The 21469-nt window shown below is 30.1% G+C and overlaps 1 protein-coding gene across 1 annotated transcript in view; it reads left to right on the top strand.

The window, feature by feature from the left end:
* Positions 1-16129: 16129 nt before the first annotated feature.
* LOC110116640 (GDSL esterase/lipase At4g26790) overlaps positions 16130-21469 on the top strand; it is a 23361-nt gene continuing 18021 nt past the window's right edge. The window contains exon 1 of the mRNA XM_020850304.2: positions 16130-16648. Within this exon, the coding sequence (XP_020705963.1) occupies positions 16274-16648 (375 nt within the window). The 5' untranslated portion in view covers positions 16130-16273. The remainder of the gene's footprint in view (positions 16649-21469) is intronic.

Raw genomic sequence — 21469 nt, 5'->3', positions numbered from 1 at the left:
GGGGGGAAGGTGTGGTGGGCGTGAATGATGGGGGAGAGGGTGGAGAGCTCGTGGGGGGTTAGGGTTTGCGTTTGAGTTGATAGTTCTTCCATGAGGGGAGGTGGAGGAAAGGGAGGGGTTTTTGGGCTGGGTTTTATATTGGAAAGAGGAGGAAGAGAGGGGGAGCACTGATGAACTTTTTGATGAGGATTAGTAAAATTAATAATTTTAATTAAGATTAATGTTGATCGAAATTTAGTTAATTAAATTATAAGATATTTGTTGAATAGTAGCGATTATTTATGTATAATACTCAAATTTTAGCTATCTATAAAATTAATATATTCTTATCTTCACTTTTTAATTTTTATTTATTTAGTTATGTAGTTAAAATTCTTGAATGTAAGTCAGATTATAATTTATAATAAATTTTTAAAATTTTAAAAAAATTTCAAGTATTTTGATAGACTTAAATTATCTCTTTAAATTTTTATATCTCTCAAACTCTTTTTCTTATATGTTATTTACCCAGCCTTACTCTAACTTGAACTCTATCTTATTTGAAAAATTATTACGTGCGGAGTCTGGATGCAGCTCAGACTCTAATAACCTTAAACCCTAAATTTTTTTCTCTCTCTTGTACACAATCTTCACGTGATTGGAGTCCGTGCGAAAATCTTGTTCACTCACTCCATAGGTGAACTTTTTTTTTTGTGACGAGGAAGCTCTATCTTTAGGCCAGTGAAAATCCCGGTCGACCTAGCATGCAACGCACATCAATTTATACGAGCCAACACTTAAGGCTTTCACTGCTTGCCAAGGGATTCAAATCAGGGACATGGACTTTGCCCAGCAGGCTCTTCACCACCCGGACAAAAAGCGGTGGGTTCCAGAGGTGAACTTGCTTAACATTTTTTTTTAATGAAAAAACTCTTGATTCTTTCTTTTTTATATATATAGAAGTGGATCTATGCATGAAAAATACTTAATTTGAAGAGAGAAGTGACAAAGTTTGGGAAGTGATAACCTAAATACAAAAGGAAAGACAAATAGATCCCTTGTAAGTAAATAGATTTTATTCACTTGATATAAAATTGAACTAATGCTATAGCTTATATCAAATTATATAGTCTTATTATTATATTTATATATAGGAATTTCAGTAATTAATTAAAATATTTCATTTTCATTTAATTCAGCTTTCCACACTAATGAAATATTATTATTATTATTATTATTAAATAAAAACATATTTAATCATCTTTACTCTTTTATTCATCTCTTTCTAGCTTTAACTTTTATATTAAAACAAATTATGTTTTGCTATTATAATAAAAATATTATCATGATAAACTAAAATTTTTAAATTTTATTTTAAGATAAATAAAATATAAATCAAAAGAGAATTTATAATATGACAATTAAAAAAAACCTATTACGAAATAGAATTAGATATCATTTGATGAATGTTATATTAATTATTTATATTGAAAAAAAAATATATTTATTATATTTATGATAAAGTAATCATTCAATTCTTTTAGAATATATATAATAAACATTATAGCTATAAGATTATAATCATCTTATATTTTATCTTTTTAAAATAATAAATTTAAATAAAAATTTTTAATCTAATAAATATTAATCTCAATCATAAATAATAATAATAATAATAAAATATTAAAATATCTTAATTTCTGTTCCCATTAGTAAACTTTTTAGCTCCAACATTCTATGTATTATAATTGGAAAAATATTGCTATATAGTATACTATACTATGATGTTTCATTATCTGGCTTCTGTATTCACGTGGTTCCTGCCCAAATGGTAGTTGGAAAATTTAGTAAAAAAGCCGAACTATTGGTAGAGCTGGCTTTGAGTGTGATTTTTTTTTAGAAATTTAGATCGATTAAAATAAATTTATATGTCTTATATATAAAACTTAAATTTAATTCCTCTTGATTAGTAGTCAAAATTTTCAATCAATAGACCAATTTGCATTAAGAGTGTGATTGAACAAGTTCAATTATGAATTGAGTCGGATTCGAATTGATAAGTGACCTATAAATTGAGCTTGGTGAACTAATACTTCAAATTTGAGCCTACTCGGGCTTGATTCGCAAGCTTGTTTAGTAAATTTTAACATAAATAATACTAAGAAATATGTTAGAATGAAATGATTTAAGCACACAATTATTTAAAGTAATTAAAAAGTTATCTCTCCCTTTCTTTTATCAACTAATTTTTTTGTTGGATCTCATTCTCATCAATTTGTTATAATAATAATTTGAATTAGAATTATCTTCTTTTTCTTATAATAAATAAGCTAACTCATAAGCTGATTTAAAACTCATAAAAATAAGCTCAAATTTAATTAATTAGTCTAGTTTTTGTTCAACTTGTAACAACTCAAATTTTTAACTATGGAGAAATTATCCGCTTTGGCTTAAAGGCCTCGCGATTTTGTCTTGTTGTAGTAACTTCCCATGAGGTCACCCATCTAAAGATTTATTGGGATAAGCACGCTTAACTGTAAAATTTCTTAGATAAAATTACAACTATTACACAAAAAAGCACCTCCATGTTTAAGAGTTTAGCTTGTTAATATATTTATCACGCATATAAGATTATAGAGGTGCCCCATATAAGTTTAAGTGGTGACTCTCGCCACATATTACTTAGTCTCATATATGGTTTAAGAGGTGGCTCCCATGACTTAGCACTTTGTATTTTATGGAACTTAGTTCCAATCTTCTGGCAAGTGTATAACTATGATATAATTTGTAATTATTCAAACTCTTAACTATCGTGATATTGTTCGTTTTGACCTAAGGGCCTTATGGCTTTGTCCTCTTGGTGAAACTAGGGGTGTCAATACTTGACACAATACGAAAATCCGACTTGAGCACGATCAAAAAATTTTGGGTTAGACCCGACCCAATTTAAAAACAGGTTGAATTCGGCTTCCTGGATTGAATACATTTAAAAAGAAGGGTCGGATTCGGATTGACCCGAAAAACCCGACCGGTAAACCCAAAAATCTCAGGCAAGATAACTGCTCATAGTAAAGTTTTTTTTCTTAATAAAATAAACATTTTAGTTATTTTGTTCCCTTCAATTTTAAAAAAATTTGTTTCTTTTTTATTCGCCCTTGAATTTTCCTACGTCTCAAACATAATATTTTGTCAACCCAAAGACTGATCAGAACAAGAATGAGATGAATTGTAATTGTTGGCCTATTTCTAAGCTCTTTTTGAACAAAATATATACTGGAGAAAAGGCGGAGAGACTTTACTGAACCCTTCCATAAGAGGAAAGGAAGGGTACAACGATGATTGAGGCTTCGTTTGGGATAGCTTTCTTTTTGCTTCTTAAAGCGACTTTTCAGTAAGAAAATTTTTATTTTTTATTGAAAACCCACTTTAAGAAGCAATAAGAAAGCGGTCCCAAACGAAGCCTGATTCTCCCACAGAATTAAATCACTGTGTATTGCCAAAAAGTTTGCTGTGAAAAAATATTTGGAGTTCTTTTTAGTCCCACGTTGAGAAATAACTTTCTTCAACATAAACGGTATTTATGAAGTGCATGAGGGTAATGTGGTGGTTCGTTTTTTTGTCGGTGGCCTTCTTTATGTATAAATATTTTTTTTAATCTTATAAATCAGCATTGTGGCTCATATATCTGATATAAAAGAGCTTCATAGGCATTTAAATGTTAATCAATTAAAAATATATATTTATTAATATAATAAAAATAAATTTTATTTAAATTGAGTGTTACATTAGTGATACTTCCTTTTAATGTAATTTTGAGCCAATTTTATTATTTGCATAGTGTGGATTTGTTTAGATTTCAAGGCTTCATTTGGGATGACTTCCTTACTGTTATATGAACCAGTTTTTTACTGTAAAAATTTCTTAAACTAGAAAATTTTGTACTACAAAGCTACTTTGGGAAATTATAAGGAAGTTGTCCCAAATGAAGCCCAAGGGTCCATTTGGGACGGCTTCACTACTGTTGGGGCATTGCGACAAAATTGGGTTAGTAAAAGTTCTGCAGACCATCGATGTTTCCCGTAACCTATCACTAACTCCTGTGTCCAGCAGCTTTCTGTAATTTAAATGGGCATAAATCACGTAAATACCCCAATTCATGCGAGCATGGCCGATCATTTCCGCGACACCCACGTCCTCATCCCAAACGCACCCTGGATCTCCTCGGAAACCTCATCAACGTTGCAGTACCTTCCTCTTGCTGTTGCCGGTCAATTTCCTGATGGGTGAGGGCGATGATGGTATGACCTACTTACCAACCATCATCACCGCCAACTATCGATTGGCTTATCGAGAAGGGATCTCTGACAATGGGTTGCGCCGGATCTTCGCAGAGTGAGAGAGAAGGTGTAGTTCCCTTTCTCTCCGCCTCTTATCTCGAACTTGGCTTGGTATTGAACTTATTGATTCAATTTTGATTTATGAATTCATGCTTATTGGTTCATGAATCCTAGATTTGTATTCTATAATTGAACGATCATTTATGTCGTTCCTTTCATTGTTTAAGGTTAACTTGGATAAATCTTTGACTTCTGTGGAATCTATCATTCCATATGGATGGCTTTGTTAAGAAGCATTAGCCATTGTAGGAATATTTCCTCCTTCAATTCTGACCATCCATAAGGAAGATATCGAGTTTTTGGTAGAAATGAATAAACCCCAACAAACATTATCAGGCAATTTAACCTAAAACATGGCTTGGTTAAATTTGAGTCAGATTTGTTAATGTCTTATACCACGCACATACTTTCAAAATTTAATAAAAACTAAAACCTTATGGACTCAAAATCCCCTTAGTCACCTTTAAGTGACGCGGATCTCATAAGAAATGATCTAATCAAACAAAATTGTCTTAGGTCGGTCTAATCAAAAATTAACTCAATGGTCAACTAAAGGTAACCCAAAAATATTATGCAATAATGTTTAAAATCTATAACTATGTCTATCTTTGTACTATCATAAGAATTTTTAGAGATATAATGAACCAAATTGAAGGTTTATATGTGAAACTTGGAATAATTTGTTAGCTTTGAAATTTTCCTTTGGGGCACACGATGCTTTGTGCCCTATCATGCAACACTATAGTGATTGGAGTGGCCCAACTACATTAAGTGCTAGTGTGGTAGTGCCAAAGTCTTGGGTTTGGGGAGATATTGAGAGCACTGAGACACCGTGGTTATGTAGTGCTACACTATTGAGATCTGGATAAAGGATAATTGGTCAGTGGTGATGTGGTTTAAGGTGATTTTAGATAAAAGTGTAGCGGCTTTGATGGTAGCATTGCTGCACTGCGACACTAGTAAAAAAAACTTTTTTTATATAAGTTATTCATATTCATTCACTTAACCATTTCCATTTCTATCTGTTAGGATAGAGTGAGAGAGAGCTTTGGAGAAAATACTTTAGAGATGGGTAGGGAAAGCAGAGAGATTTTGAAGGTTTTGGGGCTATCGAGGTTGTTATAAAAATCATCCATCTTGAGGTAAGCCACTGAAAATCCACTTTAGTTTTTAATTTAAGGTTTTTGGTTTAATACAAATAAAAAAAATGAATTTTGAGTTTTAAATAACTTTTCACTGATTACTTCAAGTATGTCTTATAATACATTAATCTAATTCAAACAATAAAAACTATGTTGGGTTTTATTGGATACATTGTAATGTTAGAAAAACTCTATACAATGAAATGAATCCTTGATGTAAAATTTTGTACAACAAAAAAAGACTCCTTGATGTGGTAAGAATTATGCTATACAATTTCTAGTAATATCAAGATTCTAATTTATCATGCAAGTTATCATTTAATTAATAATTAGCAATTGCAAACAAACACTTTATAAGTACAATTACAAATATTGTAATCTCACATCATAATAATGCATATTCATGATTATATCATGTGTATATCATGGTTAAAGTGGAAATGAAAGGGAAGCTATTGTCCTCCATATGTCCTTGTGGCAAATGAGAGATGAATGTGGAGGTACAAGAAGTAATAACCTCCATCTATTTAAATGGAAGGTGAGAGATGAATGTGAAGCTATTGGCCTTCATTTTTCCTTATGACATACGAGAGATGACTGTGATAATATTGTCCTATATTTGTCCTTTTGGCAAATGAGAGACAATTTTGGAATTATAAGTAGGTTTGTACCCCATTTGCATATCTAACAAATGTGAGATGAATGTGGACCTATAAGTGAATTCATGAAGGGAGAACGGAAAATTGGGAGACATTTGCAAGAATTCCTACGTTAAATTAACCATGCCATAAGTGTTATCATGCTAAATGTAAGGACTTCAATGTGATAAAAATAGTAATGGTGTTGTATATATGATGTTACATTAAAATGAGACAAGGTGCAAGTTATGCACTAATGAATAAATGATATGCAAAAATCATAATGATATGATAGAATGATGTGGTAGCTCAAGTAAATAATGGTTCTTTATTGAAAGTTATGTTATCATACAAATGAATGTAATATTCTATGATTTATATGTTCTCTCATATATGTGGATTGTTTCTTCCTTAAACATAATGATTTGAAATGTGAGTTTTTATAAAGTATAAATTGAATACTTTAGTGAATTTTAGTAGTTTGCTAAGCAATATAATTGCTCACAATAGTTGTTAAATTATTTTTTTCAGGAAAAGGGAAGGCACCAGTTGGGTTGGACTAGGAGATTAGCAGCTAAAAGTCGAGTGTCTAATTGTAATTTTATGTCTTATGTTTTATTTAAGTCTTTAATAGATATTCTATGTTGGGAGTTTATTTATGGGAAATTTTTGTAACATCATTATTATAAAATAAACTATTATGAATGGAATAAAGTATGATGTTATTGTATTTACTACTAATTACTGGCTTTATGTAAATGCATAAATATTTGTCTGGTCATGAATATTACTTCTTCCAACTATATTCTAGGGTTTACACATTAGGGGTTCAATTGACTTTGTTAAGGTTAAATTGAACTAGCCTTTTTTAAAATTATTTTTTTTATTTTTTTAAGTTTTTTATTTTTTTTATTTTTTTATTAAATTGAACGAGCCTTAATCTTTTGGATAGTCTTGAATCTCCTTGAACAAAGTAATCATAAAACCCATTTAAATGTAACATAATAAATGTTGGACTTAAGTAACCCAAATTCATTATTTATGACCCAAACTCTAATTATACTCACTTAAACTCATTTAGACTCTATATGTGAGTCTATGTGGACATAGATGGCATGAGGGAGCCACCAAGTCAACTTAATCCTTTAGATTAGCCTAGTTTTTTGTTATGTTAATCTAACACACATAAACCTAAATACCCAATCGATCCATTTAATTATATTAGTCTTATACAACTCATTAATTGGACCTATCTCTAGCTCCATTTGGTTCATCACACCCTAATTCAACATTTGGACACAAGCCTAAACCTATTAAATTTAATCATAAAGTAACATTATCAACTAAAACTAACTTGTCCTTTTAATCCAAACTACTTTGTGTGCTTTCTTTGCAAACCTAGAAATATAATGAGTTGCATGTCCTTTGGTATAGAAGGGTAAGAAAGATTATTTTTGAATTGATTAATATTTGTATATGACCATTAGGCAGGAAAGCCAAAAAAGAATGTAGGATTTAAAAGACAAGAGTTACTCATTAGGGATCACTAGAGTTGTAAATGAGCTTAACAAAGTTGTGTTTGAGTTTGGTTCATTAATTGATTTTATAGATTATATTTGATTTATATTTGTTAATGTTTAATATTTTTTCTATATAATATTGAATCATTTGTAGTTAGGCTGCTTATAATTGCTTGTTAAGGTTGTTTTCAATTTATATATATAAATCTTAACATGTTTTTATCAAATTGAACATAAACCAAGAAGCTTTCCTTTTATTTAATTCACTGATGACTCAAGATGAAATGTTATATTATTTATAGTAGTAATTATAAATGAGTCAAACCCTAACTAGATATCGAGCTAAATTTGAACTTAAATTATGTTAGAAGCTCTTAATTGCCATTATACACTATCATATTCAGTTGGTTCAAGATTATTAAAACATGATATGCAAATTGGGTCCATAAAGTCATTATTATTAAATTAGATTGATCCACATAGAATTATAAACTCACCAACTTGGGAGTTGCTTGAAGAATTGAAATCTAGTAGTTGCCTGACTACTAACATCTCTTATAAGCCAACTAAATAATTCTCTCTTGCAGAACTCACTTTTTTTATTTATCTCTAGTACACACCAAGAGTACTCATTGGGGTTACTTGATCTTAATATAGAACATCTTTGTGATTCTTATGCCCAGACAAAATCTAAGAGTCCCCATCCACTGCATAATCAACTATGATAAGGTTAATATACTATTTTCTATGCACTTGTACTAAGTATCCAACTATATAGTGTTAATCCTAGTGTTTACTTATAATTTGGGGGTTAGTGTCCATAATTAATAAATCTTAATAAATATATCTTCCTTTGAGTTGTATTGATTTAACTCAAGCATACTCACCCTTTTTCTCTAAGTGTTTAGGTCATCTTTAAACTAATATTCTAAGAGGTTGTTTGATAGTTGTCTTCTCACTTTTCTTAATTTTTTCATGATAGTTTTCATTAGTACTACCTTATATATCTTTCACAAATAACTTTTAATCCAATAATCTCTTAGGTGTAGTCAACACAAAAAAATTAAGACTATCAACTTGATTAAATATTATTTCAAAGATTGTGAGTGGTCATTTAAAAGTGCCACTACCCCTAAGTTTCCCTTTATATGCTCTGACTCCTCTTAAAAGATGTTAAGCACTATCTTATATAGAGAAACAATAATTTCCCCTTATAGGCTTCAGTGTGCATCTATCAAGAAAATCAAATAGTCACTTGCCAATATCTAATTCGAATGAATTTCTATTTTAAATCTTCTCATCATTTATCAAAGCCAAAGCGCTATAGCCATTTATTCCAGCACCAAATCATTTAACCTCATAGCACCACAGCGTCACGTTTAGACTAGTGTCACAATGTTGTGCATGTGCCTAGCTTTGTTGTGGTTGCCAATCATATCAGGTGATGGGAGGAATTTGAGATGTAGCATCATAGTGTTATGCTAGTCTTGCATCACACTATTCCTTCCAAAAAGAAGATTCAGAAGTCCATTTCATTTTGTTTGCTTTCTTGCACTCAAATCCTCTATAAGTGTGTTATCTTCTACTCCTCTCCTAACAAGTAAATGGCTCCTGAAATTACACTGAGCAAGAAGAGATCAAGCTCAACCTCCCATGATGTTAGAAGATTTGTTATAATACCTAAATCGTCAATAAAAATAGCCTCACTCTATCGACTCCATACTTTTCTTTGAAATCATATAAAAATTGCATAATGAGTAAAAGTCAAGTAGATTTACTATATCCTACAAATGCGTTCAATGTAGATAAGTAAAAATAAATTGCATGTATTGATTCAGATCGTAAAAGTAAAAATATGTAACAAAAGAATAGGTGATAAATAATATGAGTAATATCAATTTATATATATGTAACAGGTGTAACTAAGTAACTAGTTATTAGTAATCATAAAAAGGATCAGTATGAACATTATTAAATGTTCTATCAATTATCAATACATATCTATATTAATATTTTATGCCTTGTCATTTATACCAATGTGAATATTGATATACATTTTATTTTTAAGTATTGGAAATATATGAATATATAACAGTGTATATCTTGTATCATATATCTTATTATATCATGTACCTTGTATCAAATATCATGTAACTATATATTTTCATCACTCTTATGGTTAACCTCATTGAAATCAATCTCATCAATCCTAAGCCAATCTAATAGGACACTACAAGAAAATCGTCCATTACCAGCAGCAATTTTTGGCAGTTTTGAAGTATTTTCTTACTGTTTAAAAATTTTCAGATAGATTTCCAGCAGTTTATAAACCACCAGAATTAACCGAGTAGGAAATGCAAATTGGTGTCCAATTTCTGACGGTAAAATTTTCTGACAAATTTTCAGTGGCTAAAATAGCTGAAAATTAATGAATCATAAATTACAGGTAAATCATCAAAAAATTTGGCGCAAAAACCGCTGGTTTATTAGCGACGATAATAAATGTTGGTATTTTCAACAGCCAAAATAAAAAAATTGGTGACAACTTCACATCATCCGGTATTGAAGTTTCTGGTGGCTAAACCGTTAGTTAGCTGCTGAAAACCAGTAGCATTTACAAAAAAAAAATTGACGACCCCTCCACACAAATTTCCACAATTATCTACACGCAGTTCAAAACATATATAAAATATTTTTGACCATATACATTTACAATCCACGATTAACAGAACAGTTCTTCAAACTAATAAAAATACATATAAAATAGATAAAGTGCATATATTCCAAATAACAACAAATAGTTCTTTAAACAAATAACAATGCAAATATTTTACAATCAACATAATATGTGAAATCCACAGTCAAATGTTCTGAATATACAAAATAGTTCTTCAAATAAATAACAATAACACTAATCATCGTATGTGTCCTCACTGCCCTGTGGTTCAGGTATAGGCTCTTGCTCTTTGTTCTTCTAATTTTCAGCTCAATATGATCGTAGCTCCATCTGCATCTTATTTTGAATATTTCTTATCTCATTTATCTCTCTTATCAGTATAGTAACCCTCGAGCTAATAATTTCTTTAGCTTCACTAACATCATAAAATGCTAAAGTAGATGTATTGCCCTCATAAGTATGTCCATGCGAACCTAAGCCATAAATCCTCCTCTTTGCCTTCCTCCAATAACATCTAATCATGTGTGATACTAGAATATTGAGTTGATCCTAAAAATCATCCTTCACCAATAAACTGCTGACTATTTCGAAGTCATATAAAATCATCCTGTGAGAATGAATTCATAAAATAAAATTTCTATTTATTTTGTACGATTACTCAAAAAATATAGTCACATGATCTTTTCTTATCTTCTTATCAACCCATTGACGATCAGCTTGATATTGGTGAATCCTTGTATGTAGCTCCAATGATGTCGGCTCCTGACTAAGGTACTCTTTTTGTAAATAAAAAATATAGTTAAAATAATATAGATATACTTATTAAACTAATTAAAATAATCTTTTAATAATTATCATCAATGTTCAGTATGAGGCACTGAACCACCATTATGAAGAGAGCTTCCTAAACCCTCACAGTTAGATGCCCTATTTTGCTTATTCTACTCTGTCAATTGGTCAACTCAAGGCTCACCCAAGCTCTGCTCAAATTAATCAGCTCATACTACCTTGCCAATCCATAATAAATGCTGCCCAAACTTTCTAATAACCATGAACACGTCTCTGAGACGATTCGATCCTCTCCTCTTAAAATTTATTCTTATCCTCGTACCATGCTCAGGCAACCACCTTAAAATTGTTTTATAAAACATAAGCATAATAAATAATATTAATATAAATGAAATAAAAAATTTTTAGTGATGTCAAATAAATATATTTAAAATTTTCTGAACCACATATCCCTAACTTCATTTTGGATCTTTTTCCATAATAAGTAAGGAGCACAATATTTGCTTTGTATGATGTCATGAATCTTTTGGGTAGGCTGCCTTAAGGGATTGAAGTTACAGATAAAACTTTTATCAATAATTTACAATAAATCAATTTTTGTTGTGGTGAGATCCAACTTGGATACTAATTTTTTTATTTGATATAAATTTATAAGGATTAAATTGTCTGTTGAATTTATTTCCATGAGAAGATTAATGAAGTCATTGAAATATTCACGAGGAATATTGTATTTAATTTTGATACTCAGCATCCTAATATTAACTGATAATGTTGAATGCATTATGTAACCATCTCAAATTAGTTTTTGAGCAGCATGTAGTAATTTAAAGAATTTTTTTATTTCTGTATTTAGTGGCTCTTCCATGTTGGCCCTTAAATTAGGACATACTCCATCAAAAATAAGTTCTTCATATGGTCTACTTATTTGATCTTCATCAACTATTTCAAATGTTGTGGTTGGACTTGCATGAGTATCTCTATGTGGCTCATACTCACCATATATGGTCCAAATCCAGTATAAATCCCTTATGATATAAATCAACATTTACATCACCGGGCTTTAGAAATGCTTGATTTTTGTGCTTAAGGCATGGACATCTAAATATTCCATCAAACTTAAATTATGGTAGTTGAGATGTAATATGAACAAAAAACTTAGTATTATGCTTCTCTTTTAATGGCCAACATTCGACACCATAAAACATTTTAGGTCTCATCACCATCTTATATAATTTTACCTTAAGTTTGAAGTGGACTTTTCAATCACACAACAAGCTCGATGCATTCCTCCACTTCAACCATCCAAGTTGAATTATGTTGATAATATCCCCATCTATTTCACCTTCACTCTGAACAATATATTATGTATATATATATAACATTTACTCTTATTAATGACTTGATTGTTTAAAGTCACAAAACCCTTACTAGGTGTATTATTTCTAAAATTACACTCCATATATTTAGTTTTAGATGTACTCAAGCAAAATCTTTATACTCTAAGGTTAACCTCCATAATTCAAGTTTTCCTTAAACTCCCTCTCTAGTCTTATCAACAAGAAGAATCTCATCAGTAAAAAGTATAAACTAAGGTACATCCTCTTGCAAATGTCTATTGAGAACATCCATGACAAAAACAAAATGATATGGGCTTAAGGCTTTCTCAAAATCAACCTTTAGATTCAAATGTTGACCTCTATAAGTCAAGTTTACCTTCAACTCCCTCTCTAGTCTTATCAACAAGAAAAATATCAACAACAAAAAGTATAAATTAACCAAGGTACATCCTCTTACAAATGTCTACTGAGAACATCCATCACTAAAGCAAAAATTAAGGAGATGCATGGAGATTACCTTCGGCTAGGGCACTCAAATGCGAGTGAGGGCGAGGGCACAAGGGGAATTTAGTGAGCCAGAGCTCTGTTGACAAATCAAATTATCATCGTTCAGTGAGGGCGCGAGCGTCTGGATGAAAGAAAATGAGCCACCCAAAGAAATGAGGAAGAAGGGAGGGTGTTCAATTTTGGGGCCCTTTCCGACGGTTTTAATCTACGAAAGTTTTTTTACTGAAAAATGACGACTAAACAGCTGGTAAAAGCCACCATGAAAAGAAAATACCAGCGGTATTTCCGGCTGTCAGTTGACAGCCAGAAGTTCTGGTGGTTTATTATTTAAAACCAACAATTGAACCGCCGGTTAATTGTTGCAATCAAACCGCCGGTATTCAACAAATTTCCGTAGTGGGAATCAGTCTCATAATTCATTAATATCATCTATAAATATCATTAATCTTGTGGTTAATTAAAAAAAAAACTAGTCTTATCAACTATGTAGGTAACCCCGTAGGAATCAGTATCATCAATCATGTGGTCAAACCAACAGAAATCAATCTCATCATTCGACAATGTCACCATTCATGTGTTTAAACCACAAGGATTCAGTCTCATCAGTCATGTAATTAACCCTTCTTGCTTTCCCACACACACGCACAGATATATATATGCATGTCATGAATTCGCGCATATAGTAACTCTTTCACATTTTATACATGTTTTTATTTTATTTATTTCATTTAAATGGAATAAGTGTAAAACTATGCAATATATTTTTTTATGTTCATTTCAAAAAGGTTTGACTGATGATATATATTAAATATCAAAAGTTATGCGATAGAAATGGACTATATCCAAAGATGATGCATTTTAATCAAATTTAGGAGATAGAAAATAGTTAAAACTCAAAATCATTGAAAATAGAGGTACCATGATTAAAATAGTCTTTATAAGTAGAGCAATGGAAGGAAATGGCTCTAAAGCAGTTTTCTCTCTCCTCTCCCTCTCTCCTCCCCTCCTCTCCTCCTGCCCAGCTATGTAAGCAAATGGGAAAGGGATGGTTTAAGTTTTACTTAAATCGGTGAGTGGAATGATTTTTTTTTCTTACGCGATGCCTCAACACTTCTTTTAAACACTTTAAACCTAAGTGATTGGTATCGCAACACCCAAACTAGGACTTTCCAAAGGGAGAGGCAAGCACTGCCATGGTCGTAAGCATAGCATTGTGGCGCTCTCATATAGATTTACATGCATGCAAGAATTTTTCTTATAGATCGAATAGGTCATTAATAAGTCTTTAATCTTGCAAAAATTTGGGACATCACATGAACTATCCTTCATAGGTGGAATTCAGGAAAACTCACACCTCTCATTTTCCCCTTAGTAGCCCTAAATTTCTCTCTTAAAAGAGGATAAACACTATCCTAGACAAGCATATATGCATAGTATAATTTTGGCCTGTAAGCTTTATCAAGAATATTATACTACTCTTAATAAGCAAAGCTGTGAAAAAGACCCAAAATTTATAATCACTCATAGTTCTCAATTCTTTTTCTTTAAAGGGTGTTTATTGTCTCTATTTAGATAAATTGACTTGTGATGGAACTTTAATTTTTCTCTAAAATTAGCTAACTTTCTCTATTTGGATTGTTAAATCTGATGTGAGAAAATTTTTGCCCTTTTTTTTGCCATAATTCTCTCCTCAAGAGGAGATAATTCTTTTTAAATTTTGGTAAAGCCCATTCAAGATATGATGATTAATGCAACATTGTGTCTCTAAGAATTTTTTTAGTCCCCCATGAAAGACCAGAATGTTTATTATTTTTTTAGAGAAATTTTTTTTTAGCTTGTTTTACACTTTTTCTAAAGAATTTGATCCTTTTTTTGTTGGATGATCATTTGCATATTAATATTTCTCCTTCTTTTTTTTTTGGAAAAAATTAAGCAATTCAAAATTTTGGGAGAATTTTAACTTCTAAATTTCATTATACTCGAATTATTATATTTATATCTTTGGTGAATTCTTTGATAACGATAATTGTCAAAACAAATCTAATTTTTTTTATGAATATAAACGAAATCTTTGTTCTCCCATGAACTTTATGTAGCCATTCATTTTATAGATGAAAATTTTCAAAATTTATTATGTTTTGTATTCACGTCAAAAGTTTAAAACTTTTGTTGTTGCTCCCACTGAAATGTAGATTCTTCACAAAAAAATAGTTGGAAATTTTCCGAAGTAATTGATTCAGAAATTTTCTTAATTGAGTGTTTTTCAATGATTAGTGGACTGTATATCTGTCACGGAAATTTAATGAAGCCATCCATTGAGCTCTTAAGAAGTCATCATTTCTTAAGTAGTCGCCAAAGACGACTTCATAAATAGTTGTTGTTAGGATCGACTGATAAGTCATACTTCGCTACTATGATGATCGAGTTGTTTAATCATGATCACTATAGTTTGAGGCAAGATCCTTTGTTGATTCACAAGTCTATTTACAGTTGAGACCGAGTAAACTAAGTTAAATTGTCTTGAACCAGCTTAATTTAGCTTGAAACTGACTAAATATTCGAATGTGCACCGAGAATAACATTCAACTTAGTTCAACTACACAAATTCAAATCAAATTGCTTCATGAGCAAAAAAGAAAACAAAAACTACTCAAAAAATCTATCTCAAGTTATTAAAGAAATTATTTTGTGCGGAGTACGAACAAAAAGAACCATCCTATCATGTAAGTGTACACATTGTGTATAAATTTGTGCACAGTATATATTATTTTTTTTACATATTATTTATACATAATATTTAGATTCTTCTCGTCCAAACTCCATATTGAATAATTTCTCAAGTTATGCATAATTAGCCACCTATATTGTCACCCCTTCTTAAAACATCCCATGGAATCTGCAATGGCCATTAATAATACCCATTCCATGCATCCAACCGAACCATAAACGGGAAACATGGGAAAGGCGCTAACTAAAATAAAGCATTGAAATCCTCAAAACAGTAAAATAATTTCTTCACAAACTTTTGTTTTTGCGAGTCTTTGCGCTTCTCTGCTACTTTTTAGTTTTTACCTTAACATTATTTCTCAAATAAAGCATTTGCGGCCATTAAATCCCTCACTAAAACACCAACCTACCAAAAACCCATGACAATGAACCCTCTCCCACCTTTCCCCCCGCCATCACTACTCATAATTTTCTATGACTCTTATTATTACTCTTCTTCACTTGGCCTATTTAAACTTGCAAGACAGAAGCTTTCTTGCTAGCTCCTTCCACCTCCATTAATGGCGCCTCACTTCCTTCACCTCGTCTCTCCCTTCTTCTACCTCTCTGCAATTTGCTTGGCTTCTTCAGCTCGGAGTCGCATTCCGGCCGTTATAGTTTTCGGCGACTCCACAGTTGATACCGGGAACAATAACGGCATCAAGACGACGCTGAAGAGCGATTTTCTCCCTTATGGCCGTGATTTCATCACCGGAAAGCCGACGGGGCGGTTCTGCAATGGCCGGCTCGCGACGGACTTTATTGCTGAAGGGCTCGGCCTTGGGCCGGAAGTGCCGGCTTTTCTCGACCCGACCCGAACCATAAAGGACTTTGCAACTGCCGTTTGCTTCGCTTCTGCTGGAACGGGTCTCGATAACGCCACCTCCGAAGTCCTGGTACGCCTTCTGAACCACCTTTCTTTTACATTAAGATTCGTGCCGATAATTCTATTCGTTTTAGCCGACAGATTGATTGGTATTAATTGATCCTGATTTTTTTATCTGTATTATTATAAATATATGCAAAATTATAAATCTCAGCTCATATGAGCTATTTCATAGTCATTTATTATTTTTTATGACTTTTAATATTCAATTATTAAAATTTATGAGGTAAGGCTGCGTTATTTTGTTGTTAACTGGTCAACTATTAAGATTTATTTTCACTTAGACTACTCAGCTTAATTAAGACTTTTAATGGAAGTCTATAAAGTCTAATTAAAAAATATAATGAAATTAAAATAAAATAAAAAATAATTAGGGGAAGTCTATAATTGAAGATTATGGACGTCGTAATCAATAAAATTCGAAATTTATATTAATTTGATTAAATAGCAAGAATTTAATGTTAGAATTTAAAATTTTTAGTTCAGAATATTAAAACATAAAACTATTACAAAATATTCAAATATAATAAGTAAAAAAAAAAGATTATAAGGTTAAAAGTGCAAAGGAAAAGACAATGGATGCCAAAGCAAATCAAATAACGAAATTTTGGTGGGGTGCATGGCAAAAAATCATCATAATATTCGATGCGTGTCTCTTTTGTGATATATTATTTTAATTAGTTGGTAGAATCTAATTATTAGTCTATGGCTTAAGTTAGAAAAAAATACCATGATGGATATTAAATAGATATTCATATTTAATGTGTGCACGACATGATTTTTAATTTTTAAATTTAATATTAGTATTGACATGTTAACATGAGATTCATAAAAGAGTATTTTTTCGAATAACACAAATATAATAAATTAATATTATTTAAAGCTTTTATATTTTATTATTATTATTATTATATGTTCAATAATTTTAACATAACTTCAATGATATTTAAGTCCATCTTGTCAATGATTTATGTAGGATCTTTCTTAATAAATTTTAATAATAATTTTAAAGTCATATTATTAAGATTTTATTTGAAATAATTTCATACTATTTTTTAAAATTTTTTGTATAAAAAATAGATTTTAAAAATTAGAAGAAGTTAGTTCCAGAAGAAACCTAAATTTTATAGTATAAAGCTAATATAAGCTTTTAAAATTCGAAAGCATTAAGAGAAAGGAAACATTTCCGTTCAAAAAAACACAATCACTCATTTTTATCTCCAAAGGCAATTTTATGGCCTGCCGTTATATATTTGATCGATGACTGATAACAAATTATGGGTTCCCATTAGCTGCATAACTATTGTTTAATTAAAACAAGACAAGCAATAACCTAAATTTAATTAATAAAAAAATAATTAAATAATCAAGTATTTAATTTTTAAATAAAATATGCTCAAAAAAGTAAATAATTTTCAAAATTAAAAAGTATCAAAAATACTATAACAAAATAATTATTTGCGACGAGACATAAAAAATTGAAATTATTTTAATTAAAATAATTTTAAAACCATAATATTTATGTAAATTAAATACTCTAATCTAATTTTTCTCGATATATTTATATTTTTATTAAAAAATTGTTGAAGGCTAAAAACTAGATTAGCTGTCAAATCATTAAATATTGTTAGATAAGGGCCCATATTTCATTACGAATGTACAGTTATTGAGCATGGAGGGGCAAACAAATATATTCGGGGTACTGAGTATTTTAGATATGATTTTATTGTCGATAATTAATATTTATATTAAATCACATCAATTATGTACTACTCCTTACATTCAACATATAAGACATTTAATCTTAGGTGATTTTATATATACATTTTTTATTCATATATTTAATAATCTAAAATTAAATATTTATATGATAAAACACCTTAAGTATGTTAGGTTGCCCTAATGAGCTAGATTGCAATTTCGTGCATCGACGCCATGGATGCCTTGCCCTAGCACGACTTTCTACGTAAGTGTCGTCGATGTCTTGCACAAGCAAGCTCCATCACGACTTCTTTTTCGCTGCACTAGTATCGTTGATGTCTTTCTCTAGGGAGCTTCATCTAATGGCATGCGACGAGAGCAACGAGACTGGGTACAAGCAAAGGTGGCGACGACAACAGCATCGGCAACGTTCAAACATACGCAATACAAGAGGATACGAATTTGGATGGCGTTTAGGGATAATTTAAGTACTATTTTTATTAAATTTTAAGTGTTTAACGAGTAGAATAATGAAATTTAGATGTTAAATATATAAATTAGAAACCTTTGAATTCTAATGCTATGTATGTGAGAAATTTATAAAATCAATCAAAAATATTTGAAATAAAACTATTTTTTATTTATATAAATTGTTGCAACATATCACTCTATGACTTTGACTTCGTTTGAGATGACATTCTTACTGCTTCTTAAAACAACTTTTTAGTAAAAAAATTAAAATGTTTGTACTAAAAAGTTATTTTCAGTAGCAGTAAGAAACCAGCCCAAATGAAGTCTTTGTTTGGATCAGTTTTCTTATTCATTTCTAAAACAACTTTTTTATTAAAAAAATTCTAAAATTAGAAATTTTTGTAATAATTAAAAAATTACTCTATAAAATAATAAGAAAATTATTCCAAATAAAATCTTATTAATATTATCACTTCCTTGCATTCATATTGCATGCATAGTAAATATAATTAATAAGCTCTCAAACTCATACTGATATGGTACTAACAAATTATATGGCTACTTAAGTTCATGCAGTTGGAAAAAAGAACCACCGACTTCAGTAATCAATATAATATAGGGGCCCAATAATTATGGCTTGCATTTGTTGGTTTAAAAGGGGACCATCTTCTAACTCAAATTTGCCAACTAAATTTAATAAATGCGTTGACTTAGCAATATTTTCTATGTAGTTATAAAAATATTCATAATCTCATTGTTTTAAAAAAAATAAAATAATTAAAATTTCATTTCTTCTAAATAATTATTTTGAAGTTGTTCAATATATTTATTTATTTAGATACTTACTATTATAATCACACTTTTTTACTCGCATCTTTTTATAATTTCTAAATCTTATCGGCACTATTTATAGATTTATTTGGGATAATTTTTTAATAGCTCTTTCTGGGCGATTTAATACGTCAAGACACCCAATTCAGATGTGCCACGTCACTCGAATATACTGGGTCCCGATGTATTTTGACGATGTGTTGCGTCTAGATTGGTGTTCGGACGAATCCGAACACCGGACGTAATAATTTGCCGTCTTTGAGATGGCAACCCAACACTTCTCCTTTGAATCTGAATAGATTTAAAAAGGACATTAATTTAACACAAATATAATTATAATGAAATAATCATTATGATTTTCAATTGAATTAATGTAGCACCTCAAAAGTAGGTAAAATACAACCGCTGGCTTTGATAGACAACTTCGATTCACAATGAATCCGGTGGGGTCATAAATATTCCGCCCGGAACACGTAGGGGTTGTACTTTTCTCTGAATTTCAACCTTTATCAGCGGCGATTTTAATTTTTTTAAAAAATGAAGATAATTAAAATAAATAATTTTCGTAAGTATTTTGAAGATAAAATAATTAAATTTAAGGGCATTTACATACATATAAAATATTTATATTGCATGATTACCATCCATTAAACAAATTTTGGTGCATAGAATGAAATATAGAAATGAATTATATGAGTGATATATTTGATATTAAAGCTGTATTTAACTGATAGACATGTAATATTAATATTTTAGGGATTAGATATGTAAATAGAATGAAATAAAGTGATATTAGGAGATTTATAAGAAATATAAATATTTTATGAAAAAAATATTTATTTTTTAAGTAAATAAATAGTTAATATGATATATACTACATACGCATGATGACATAAATTCATTCGCATTCATTATATTTGATTATTTTATGAGAGCATGTAGAGGCATTTGAGCAGAACAGACAGGAAGAAGGGAAGTAACAGAACTTTCCTATTCAGTTTTTAGCTTTCTTTCAAGTAGAATAAATAGGCTGCCAGAGAAATTTATTTAAGTGGGTAGAAAAAATTAAATACATGATGGCACTTCAGCTATTTTAATCTTTAGGTCTCTAACACTTGGAAATGGTTAATTGGATTCAAATTTATCTGTAAGAAACACTTAACGACTCTGCTAGCAGGAACAATAAGTATTAAGAATAAGTGAGAAGCTCTAAGTATGAGGTCATTGTAAGGGGTGAAAATGGTCTGAAGTTTAAGATATGTCTCTTAAGCCCTTTTTTATAAGATTGAGATGGTTGGAGGGAAGACTATACTTTAAAAAAATCAAAGTTGTGAAAATCGGACCGGACAATGAACTGAAAGAATGAGAGGTTCACGATTCGACCGGTCGAACCAGGGTCGAACCGGATGATGTAATAATTAAAAATATTATAAAAAATTAATAAAATTAAAATAATGATGATGCCAATTTAATCTTAAAAATTTCATAATTTTAAGAATTTTGAGATTAAAAATAAATAAAAGTCATACATATACAGTATATTACATAATTTTAAAATTAAATATAAATAATTATTATATTTATGTTATATATTTAAATTTAAATAATTACTAATTTTAAATTTTAAATTTAAATATCTCTAATCTTTGATTTTAATTTATATTTAATAAAAAATTAGTTTATATATAAATTTAATATAAATAATTACTTTATGTTATATATTTAAGCATAATTTACATATATAAATTATATATAAATATTACATTATAAAATTATATTTATAAAGTCTTATAAAGTCATACAATATTAATTTTAAGACTTTTTATTT

The sequence above is a fragment of the Dendrobium catenatum genome, unplaced genomic scaffold, assembly GCF_001605985.2.
Source record: "Dendrobium catenatum unplaced genomic scaffold, ASM160598v2 original_scaffold_169934, whole genome shotgun sequence".
Taxonomy (NCBI): Eukaryota; Viridiplantae; Streptophyta; class Magnoliopsida; order Asparagales; family Orchidaceae; genus Dendrobium; species Dendrobium catenatum.
The sequence above is the reverse complement of the archived record's forward strand: the minus strand, read 5'-3'. Positions and strand labels throughout refer to the sequence as shown.